This window comes from Miscanthus floridulus, chromosome 12 (assembly GCF_019320115.1).
Source record: "Miscanthus floridulus cultivar M001 chromosome 12, ASM1932011v1, whole genome shotgun sequence".
NCBI classification, from domain to species: Eukaryota; Viridiplantae; Streptophyta; class Magnoliopsida; order Poales; family Poaceae; genus Miscanthus; species Miscanthus floridulus.
Genome location: NC_089591.1, coordinates 79696491 through 79707560, shown reverse-complemented (window position 1 = coordinate 79707560; position 11070 = coordinate 79696491). Strand labels below are relative to the sequence as shown.

At 43.2% G+C, this 11070-nt stretch overlaps 1 protein-coding gene across 1 annotated transcript; it reads left to right on the top strand.

The window, feature by feature from the left end:
- Positions 1 to 6029: 6029 nt before the first annotated feature.
- On the top strand, positions 6030 to 8717 carry LOC136496228 (peptidyl-prolyl cis-trans isomerase Pin1-like). The gene is made up of 3 exons (XM_066491904.1): positions 6030 to 6037; positions 6194 to 6732; positions 8358 to 8717. The coding sequence occupies exons 1-3, from the start codon at positions 6030 to 6032 to the stop codon at positions 8480 to 8482; spliced, it is 672 nt and encodes a 223-aa protein (XP_066348001.1). The 3' UTR covers positions 8483 to 8717.
- Positions 8718 to 11070: the final 2353 nt, after the last annotated feature.

Genomic DNA, 11070 nt, shown 5'->3' with positions numbered 1-11070 from the left:
GACTACATCCAAATAGCTTAGTAAGGAGGAGGAGGGGCCTGCACAATGCTATAAAAGGACACAACCTCATGTGAAAGAAATGGTGGGAATCCAATTCAATTGAACAACAGTCAGACTGAAAGGCTAGCATATTAATAGTAATGTATGTCACAACAAACACTTTGTTTCAATCTTTCAATCGAATCCGTGGTGCAATTTCTCTGAATTGAACATTTTAGTTTCTTAGTGAAGAAACACATCTATTGAGCGACAAAAATGACTATTAAAAATATCAAACAAAACCTAAGGATCAAAATCACTTAGTTATACCATAGGCCTTAAACCTTAAAGTGGTCATGTACTTAATTACATAAAGAGCTAAACATAGAACTATCTAAAAATATGAACCATCCATTTCTACATCAACTTTTAAGAACATCATAATAGACGCTTCCAACGACCTCAACAAGTAGAGTGATTGCATGAGCAAACAACAGTGAATAAAATTCTATAATGCTATCATCTCCTTCTTGCCCACTCCAAGTATGCTTGAGATTATGAAACAAATAGAGGGAGAAAACATGAAGTATGCTCTGGGCAATAACTGCTTTAGATGTAGACTCGAACCTAACCTCTTATCAACCCTCAGCTTGTGCCAAATGAATTGAAAACTAACACTATCCTAGAGAAGGAATAAATTTGTGAATAGGTGTAGTCACATTTGAGAATCGTGGATAGCAATGATACTATTTTTTGACCAATTTAAGCACCGCATCTAACCGCAAACATAAACAATCAACGAGATAAATCAGATCAAAACTTAATGCATAGAAACAGATTGAGGATTTCTCACCGAATTTTGCTTGTCAGAGAGATATCCCATCTTGTGACCTTGTTGCCGGCTACCTTGTACGACTAGCAATTTTCACCATGCAAAATTCACTAGGAGTCATTTCCACCTTGCATGACCAGAAGATGATGTCCGCCTTGCACGACCAGGAGATGTGTCATATATATGTGGCTCGACAACCACCACCACATGATCCTTACTAGAACCCACTTTCTCCTCTTCCTGCTCACTCATTCTTCATTTTCCTCCCTCAACCCCACAGTCCTTCATTTGCCTCCCTCAACCCCACAGTCAGCGGACGAGTACGACTAGAAGGCTTGCAAATTTTCAAATGTTGATGAGTACACTATTGAACTATTATTAATGCTCATTCCCCTATGCAAATGACATAACAGTGAATCGTCTTCCACTACTGTAGGATCCTGGTGTACGAAGACATAAGTGGAGGAGTCATATAAACGGTTAAAAGTAAGGTATATTATAGAGAATAATTTGCATGATATCTAAATGTCTATCACTAACACACACAATGATAACAAACGATAGTCTCATTCCCAACAGGAAAAGCAGATAGTCATAAGTCATTAATATAACAAGAAACCATCCGCCGCAGTGCACTAAAAATAATATAGCAAGGCCATAATCAAGACATGAAATAAGAATTTAAGTTAGAGAGCCAACCAACTTCCAAACAAATTCAAACAGAAACTATGAGAATTCAATGTTATTAACCAAAAGAATGAAAATGGCACATGGTTCATTAGAAATAACAATAAATCCACACAAATCATTGAATCATATCTCAAAATTTAGTACAAAGTGAGGCACACTTCTCAACTCCCTTTATAGGAACTACGGCTTATAGTTGCCAGCCTGAGCATTTTATTAAGCATGCACAAGGATTTATGAAGGAATAACAACAAGGGGAAATTTAAAAGCTACATTACATTATCAAATTCTTTGGCTAATCACACCGTGAAAAAAACTTAGAATAAACCACAATCTTCAGTTCAGACAGATTTAAACTTTGTTCAGCTAGACCGTGTTAAGGCACATAACTAATCTAGATTGTGGATCACATCTATCCTTAGGACATTGAATATCCTCTAGTTGTCTATCAACCAAAAGTTGATTTGCATTTACGGTCTTCTTTTGCTTGCCAGCAATCATTGTCTCTTGGAAGTGCTTCTTCCCCTCTTGTTACCAATTGGGGGATGAGTGATTTTATTTGGTACCTCCACTCTTTCAGGCACATTCCTTGCTGGATGAAGAGACCTCGTAACACCTTTATAATTAGAAAAAGCATCCAACGGATTGTTTGAAATGTTTTGCAAGTTAATAATCCTTTTAACTTGTACAGTAGTTCAATTTCCGTAGTTTGTGGATCAGAAAATTAAATGTCTTCTGCATTCCAATCAATGTCCTAACATTTTTTTTTGGTATTTCTATCTTTCCAATTAATTTTCTTCTACTTCTTTTTTCTACCCCTTGGCAGGGAATTCATCGAACTTGTATTTACACATTTCACCATTTGCTTGTTGTAATTATGCAATTAAGAGACATTACCTTCATGTGATGGTTGTTGTCCCTCACAAGCAGCAATGTTGAGATCAATGTCATGCACACCAACATGTTCATCTTCCTGAAGATAGTGGGCCTGATCTTCATGGTGTCGATGTACTTCATCCTCTTGGAGGAGATGGACTTGATCTTGATCCTGAGGATGATGGGTTTCAACGCCTTTCACATGTGCAGGTTCTGCATTTAGGTCAGGTAAGGCTTCTTCATCTCCTTCAATGGGAACTATGTTTAGATATATGGTCAACTCTTCATCTCCTTCATATGTTACTATGTTGAGATCTATGGCCAACTCTCTGTCTCCTTTATCTTTTACTATGATGAGATCTATGGCCACGTCTAAATATAGATTGGATTGCAGGTTGTTGGAGTTTGGGGGGTGGGGGGTGGGGGTGTTGTATTTGGAGCATGTTGAGCCTTTCGTTGGGTTGATATGGAACAGGTGGAGGCTTAGGGGCAATGGCGCCAATTCAAAATTTGTAATTTGGGCACAATGGCGTCAGACTTGTGGTACTGGAATATTCCGTGTTATACTATGGCCATGAGCTTGTAGCACTAATAATTGTTTATTGTCTGTCATTTCGCTGGTAAGTGAAATTCCTGGCACTAGTTTGTTCTACTATTGTTGTTGGTTTGTTTATTTTAAATTGTGCTCTCTAGAATTTCTCCAAGCGAACGGAGCCACAGTGTGACGTCGCAATGCGAGAAATGGGTGTGTGTCAGTGGCCACAACTGTTGTGTCCTCCCTGAGTCTAAAAAGGACATTTTTAACTTTCAGACATACAGTTCCTCTTATTCAAAAATTTTATATAAATTATAAAATAAATAAATCATCATTAAAGTATCTTTAATGATAAAATAAGTCATAACAAAATAGATGATATTTATATAAATATTTTGAATAAGATGGATGGTCAAATAAGATGTCTGAAAGTAAAAAACGACATTCTTTTTTAGACGGAGGGAGCAGTAAAAAAAGACATACAGTGCATCGACTTCTCTAAAAAGACCGCAGCTTGTTGTCCTAGAAGAAAAGGAAAAAAAAGAGCATATGAGATTCATCTCATCGCAAAAGTCAACATCGGGCGTGCCATTGCAATTTGGGCCATGTTTAGTTGCCCACGAAATTGGTGCCGTCGGATTTCCTGTAGATAGCGCACTGTAGCATTTCGTTTGTATTTGGTAATAATTGTTTAATCGTTGACTAATTAGGCTCAAAATGTTCGTCTCGCAAAGTAGAACCAAACTGTGCAATTAGTTTTTGATTTCGTCAACATTTAGTACTCTATGCATGTAACGCAAGTTTAATGTGACGGGGAATTTTCTTTTTCATAGTGCCAAAGTTTGAATTTGGGATGAACTAAACATGGCCTTGCTAAGTTCTAACATACACACAACACGCGCTCAGCTAAGGTTTATTAGCATAACTCGAAACCGGACAGCGGCTTTGGCTCCTCAGTCTGTGGGCAGGACAAGCCGAATTCCTCAAGTTCATCCCGATGATTATTGCTGTCGCGACGAACACCATGGCCGCGAACTGCCACAGGCTATCCTTGGCGTAGTGGGGCAGGCCGGGGATGAGGAAGCTGCACAGCAAGGACACGATATAATAAGCGAGAGTATGACGCCGATGGTTACGAGGTTCGTCCAGAACTTCTTGCGGCTGGCGACGAGTTTCCGCGGATCCTCGTCCTCCACGGTCACCCTCTCCTCCTCCGATGACGGCATCTCCGAACTTCCTGACTTGTGTTTGTGTGCTCCGCGCGGCGCGCCGGTCGAGGGCGCGGCGGGTGGATGATGGCCCGTGGCCGTCTCGGACACCTTGTCGGGTGGATGATGGCCCATGGATGACGATTGATGGCCCTCTCGGACTCGGAAATAGGCCTCCGGCTCGGACTTAGGTCCAGAAGCCGTTTTTATTTATTTCTTTTTTTTTCGTTTTCTATTCATCCTACAATTTGCATGTATCCCTTTTCTGGAACACCGGTGAACATTGGTTTAAACTTAATGGAACCATGATAACATTTATTGAAACATTGCAAATGAGCAAAAGGGAACTTCTTTTGTTTTTATGTAGGCACAACTAGTTTTCTCATGAATCTTGAAGCATTTTTCTCTTGAATATGAAATAATTTTCACAAAGCTGTCATATTTTTTCCTACGGAGCTAGTACACTTTTTATTTCTAATCTAGAAATTTTTCATTTGAGGCCTTGTTTGGTAGGGCTCCTCTCCAAGGGCTTCTCCGGAGAAGTTGGAGCCGGTTTGCGTGTGGCTCCTCCAAAATGGCTATGACTCCTCCCTTTTTCCCTATAAAAAATGGCTCCAAACAACTTCTACTAAACCGTTTGGTAGGGCTCCTACGCAAGAGCCGCAGCCGGAGCTGGAGAGGAGCCCTACCAAATGGGGGTTGAATCTGATACATTATTCTCATGTACCTAAGACATTTCTCTTCTCAATATGGACCAATTGTGTTGAGAAAACTAAGGACATTCTCAACAAAAAAAATATTCCAGCTTCAATAAAAAGATACTCTTTAAGAAAATATCATCCAAATGTATGAGGCATGGATCTTTTTTTTTAAAAAAAAATTATCGTAAGACATATGTGTGAAAACGTAGGCAACATTTAGATAAACACACTTGTAACATACGTCTGAAAAAACAGATGAAACATTAGGAACAAACGATTACAACATAAGTGTATAACAATTGCAACATATGCAACATCCTGATCTACTTTTGCAACATTCATACAAAACCCTCGCAACATACCTATAAAACAACTGAAACACTTAAAACATACGCTTGCAACATGCGTTTTCAGTGCAATGTCACCTTGAGAGCAGTCTAGAGAGCCATCCTCGCTCTCCATCTTTGGCTAGCGACTTAGCGAGAAATCCTGAATAGAGGATATCTATATTTGGATATCCAATTAAAGAAGTTGTTGGAGTGTATTTTTTCATCAAATTCTTTATTCCTGTAAACTAGAAAATATATAAAAAGTCTATTGGAGATGCTCTTACATCTTACATCGGTGGTCATTCCCTCATTGGAGGATGAATTGAACCTAATGTTTGGCGTCTTGTAGTCTCATTAATACAGCTATATAAGATGCCTCGTCAAAAATGTTTTTTTTTGTCTCACCGGCGCTTAAATAAAGGAACCATCAAAATACCATGTCATGGAAAAAAATCTAATATATACTAACTTTTCCAATCAAGTGACGGTATTAGTGCTACTCCTAATGATTGTGTTATGGCATTCACTCCAAATTTGCTATGTCATATAAAATATAATTATATATGATACATCTCACCTATTTCAATTGTATTATGACGTCTCGCAAAAAAAAGTATTATGACGTTGTTTCTTAGCGGCAACCAGTTAACCATTGCATCTATTTTACATATGTTAATAATTCTAAGCACTTATTCAGTTTTTTTTCCTCTGTATTTCAGACTATAAATCGTTTTAGCTTTTATAAATACGATATATCTCGATATCAAATAAAAAGTAAAAATTATATATTAAAAAAACTTAGAGTGACTTATAATTTGAAATGCATGTTTATATAAAAATAATAATTTGAAATGTAGGGACTAACTTTTGAATTAAACACCCATGTCCATGTGTGTTTAGGATTTCTATAGCACCGTACTTCACTTCCCTTTCTTTTCTCCCAAGTCCCACGCAAAGCCTAGTCCAATCCGGGCCGATCGTCCATGGCTATCAGCTACCGCCACCGCTGCTGCATAGTATATACTTACCGTTCCACATGCTGCCAGGCCCAGCTGCCCGCCCATTCACAAGCCAGGTGCCTCTGCAGCCCAAAATCACCAACCAACCCAAAGCTTTCTTTGCTGCCTGCCGCGGCGCGTCGCAACCCGGGCCGCCAAGATAGGGTCGGAAAGCCCCGCCGCCGACGGCGTCGGCGACGCAGCGCGCAAGCGGCCCAGCGGCAGCGATGGCCCCACCCCGGCGCCCGCCGACAAGCGCCGCCGCCCGGAGTACCCCTCCTCCTCCTCCGCGGGCTCCCTTGACCGCCACCAGGCCCACCACCACCAACCCCACGGCCGCCGCCCGCCGTCGTCCTCGGCCGAGGAGAAGGTGCGCGCCTCCCACATCCTGATCAAGCACGAGGGCTCCCGCCGCAAGGCCTCGTGGCGGGATCCCGAAGGCCTGGCCATCTCGGCCACGACCCGCGACGACGCGGCCGACCTCGCGCGCGCGCTCCGCGACCAGATCGTCTCCGGGGACCGCAAGTTCGAGGACATCGCCGCCGAGAACTCCGACTGCAGCTCGGCCAAGCGCGGCGGTGACCTCGGTCAGTGCTTCGTGCTAAATCCTACTGTCGTCCAAATCCTACTGGCCAACATAGTGTGTATATGTAGGGTTTGCTTTTTGGTGGGCGTTTGATTGGTTGCGTGGATAGGAGCTCTTGTTTTGGATCCTGATTAGACTTACAAATACCAGCTTCTCTAGGACGGGATAAGGAAATATTTGTCTCTGGTGGATAATCCTCCAGTCTGATCTAGAATTCTAGATGCAGTATGTGTGGCTGCCTTGTGTGTGGGATGGTTATTTGGATATGGAGTACTTCGGTGTCAAATTGTGCACAATAATGGCAAGTGTTGCAGTTGCACTGTGATCCAGAATTTCAGACGAGAAACATCCTACTCCTTATTCGGACAGTTGCTGTTAATGTGATGCCATCATTTGTGCCAAGCAAGACAAAATATATGCTGCTTCCCTTTAACTTGCTCACCGGCTTGATTGGCTACTTGTGGATTGCTTTAAGTTTGGTGTGCTGTGCATGGTATTTATTTTTGGAAGTCCTGTGATTCCTGTCCAACTTTATTGCGAACAATACTGAAAAGCTTCTTGTCTAAAACTTTCTGTATTTTTATTGTTAAAGAGCACTTTTTTGGCAAGTATTGTACTTTTTGCTAGAAGGAGCCAGGGTGATGAAGCATGTTTGCCAATTTGGAATCCGTTACAGCATTAGTTGCTTCATTTGCTCCATCTGAGGAGTGAAGAATAAATCACAAAGATTTGATGTCTGAATGAACTAAATATTTGTCACCTTCATGTGCTGTTCCTGGTATCATGCGACGTGCCTGAGCAGATAGGTATTGTCTAAGAGAACAAAAGAGACACTTATGGCTTTATATGAAGGTTATCCTGTTTTAGCCTGGGTGGTGCTGTGCCGCTGCCGTGCTGGAAAATGGAATAGCTTGTTTGGACATAAAAGATATCTTGTGTTGCATATGCCTTCTCATTGGACATAGGATTTGACTGGGTATGCTGGTTTGGATAACCGCAGGTGCTAAGTATAGGCTATCTGAAAGGGTAAAGAATGGTGTTAGGGATAGCCGGGAGAGGGCTGGATGGATGGGGGTTTCTGAATGCTGCAGAGGAGTAAAGAGAAGCAGATGAAAACGTGTTTTATGCCTTTGTTAAATTCCCTCTGATTGTTAACCTATTGCTATTTTCAATGAGTAGGCTAGTAGTCTGGTGTTAATACTTGTCTTTGTTGAGAGACCAGGATCCTAGGAATCGAATGTATTGCATGGTAAGGGTGGTAAAAATCTGAAATCAATTATTATGTATGCTTCCACCAATCTTAATGCAGCGTTATTAGGCATGATTCGTCAAATGGTGGATAAATGCTTATCAACTGTGTGTTAGAGCAGTGCTCTTATTCGACAAAGTAGCCAGCAGAATGCCGTTTTTTTTATTTGCTAAATAATTTAGTGCAAGAGATTTGTTGTCAATTTGGTATGTGAGAAAGTTGTGAATTGGATTTAGAAGGCATGGAATGTGGAATCTAACCTCGTTGTGGATCGCTAAAATCACCCTCGTCCAATGCTGTTTCGATTCATATATTATCTTCTAAACATTTAAAAATCCACTGTCAATAACGATTTAAATTTATGGCTATTGATGCAGGTTCATTTGGAAGGGGTAAGATGCAGAAGGCTTTTGAGAAGGCTGCGTTCGCTCTGAAGGTGGGGGAGATAAGTGACGTGGTTGATACAGAGAGCGGGGTGCACATCATCAAGAGGACTGGCTGATTGCACCTGCGACAGTATCCATATACGGTGGAAACAGGGATGCCTTGGAGAGGCTTTATGGTTTCTTGCTTCATTGGTGAACTCGTGCGTTTCTCTTATGCGCTTGAGAAAATGAGATGTTTGACTTCCTTTTGTAAAATTCGCTGGAGACCTCTGGTTTGGAACTGTGCTCACGGCCACGATGGGATCAGATTATTTTGAGTATGACACTATTGTATGTCGATTCTTTCTGTCATCTCGTGTCATTCTTGCCTCCGAGGATTTACATCTTACGCCGAGAATGCCCTTGAATTCAGTGGCCAATTTGTTCTCTTATAAGTAGGTCTTGTTTAGATTGCAAGTTTTTTCATTATCTCTCTATCACATCGAATCTTTGGACACATGTATGAAGTATTAAATGTAGATAAAAAAATAACTAATTACACAGTTTGATTGTAAATTACGAGACAAATCTTTTAAGCCTAGTTAGACCATGATTAGACAATAATTGTCAAATACAAACGAAAGTACTACAGTTTCAAATAACAAGGCCGTAATCCTGAATTTGCCGTTGCGAGTCTTGAGTGCAGTGAACAGTGAGAGGCGTCCGTATGGGTACGATGCTGTTCTCGCTGCAGCCTGCAGATTCTTTTGCCTGCAGGCTGCAGCTCTAAAACTTTGGACTAATAATGTACTGTAGCAATTTGAAACGAGCAGGCTCAAAAGGCATGTTTGGATGGATGCCCTACCTGGCCATAGCCAAATCAGGGTATGTCCAATTGATCAAGCCAAAATTTTAATACATGCAAAATATACTATAGCTGTGTATGATGTGTAGGATCCGTATGCCATTTTTTTTCATGGAACACATTATCACATTGGGATCTTGTTTTCAAGATAAAATGGTAAAGACTATAGAGATTTCTTTACAATGGTTGGGAAAGTACCATGGTACCTCCAGGTACTTTCATTTTTTCTATTTTCTAGCTAATTAAATAAGGAAGATTATTTATATGATGTAAATTATATTATAGAGGGTATATTGGTAATTGAGGTTGTCCCCTTTCTCTTGTGGGGTTTGTTTCTCTCGGTTGACACGCCTTTCGCTCGGCATCCGCCGCCGCCGCCTCGAACACCCCATAGGCGGCCGCCGCCGGGCCCTAGTCCCTCCCGCTAGCCCCACGGGCAGGGCCCTACTCGGAGCTTCTCAGAGCACGCCGACGCGTCCATGCACACCATTCAGCTTGCAGGCGGGCTCGTTCGCTGTAGGGGTATTAACCCCTATACCCTTACGGCTAAGCTTGGGCTGGCCCGGATCGATGGGTTCAGTCCACCCGAAAGACGACGTGCGGCCCAGTTAACCTGATCGGAGTCCCGCACAAGGAATCAAGACGGATTTGGCGACCAAGCAGGATCCTGGTCGGTTAGAATAGGAATCCTTATCCGGCCACATATGGCAATTGTAACTGACTAGGATTAGTTTCCAGATCTGTAACCCTGCCCCCCGGACTATATAAGGCGGACAGAGGACCCCTCTAAAAAACATCTCTCATTGACATACAGCAATACAAATCAGACGCAGGACGTAGGTATTACGCCTTCTTGGCGGCCGAACCTGGATAAAACCTCGTGTCTGTCTTGCGTCACCGTCTTGTTTGGGGCTTGCGCATCTGTCTACCGATAATCTACTACCTTGGGCATACCCCTAGGTAGACTGCCGACCATATTTCGTCGACAGTGGCGCGCCAGGTAGGGGGTGTGCGTACTGCTCTCCAAGCAAACAAGATGGTCATCATCTCTGGCTCCATGGCTACGCCCAACGGCCTCACGTTCACCGTCGGCCAGATCACTTGGACCACCAGCCCTGGCGTCTCCATCGCCATGACCGCGGAGGAGGCGTGGATTCAACCCGCGTCGACGACTACTTCACCTACATCGGCTACGGCTCCGACCACGGTGAGCACGGCTCCGACCACGGTGAACATGGCTTCGACCACGACGAACACGGCTCCGACCACGATGGATCTGGCTCCGACCACGGTACATCTGGCTCCGACCACGCCTGCAGCCACGCCGACAACCCGTCATCCGCTTCCCCGCTACAGAGGAAAGCAGATCGACGACACCGACCTGCTCGACTCCATCGATCGGGTCGGCATCAAACTCGCTGAAACCCTAGCTCTGGTAAGTACGATTCAAAGCCAACCTAATGAGCAGGTAACAGCTCCCCACAACAGATCTATCCGACCAGCTCGGGCCAGTCGTCCTGCACGGCTTGGAACAGATCTTGTGGTCGTATCTACTCCTGAGGGGCGCTCCGCTCGTCGCCAGCCAGCCTTCGCGACGGGTCTCCGACTCTGCGAGTACGAAGTCCCGATGGAGAACCACCAGGTCCAGCCCTACGGCCTACGAAACGCTGCCTCCAGCTACGCGTACAACCTACGATGCCGCTCGGATCTATGTCCTATACACCGATCTCGGCCGAAGCCATGCAACATCGTCAACATGGTCCGAATTGAAGATTATCAAGAAGGATCCGTCCACACAGTTCGAGAGGGTGACTCCAGCTCCTCATCCGGCATCGCATCCAATGCATCTGTCCACACCGA

Bases quoted from the DNA above. Each gene is read 5' to 3' on its own strand.
- LOC136496228 (XM_066491904.1), top strand. The intron at 6,733-8,357 runs GTCAGTGCTTCG...CTATTGATGCAG, and splicing joins CAAGCGCGGCGGTGACCTCG to GTTCATTTGGAAGGGGTAAG.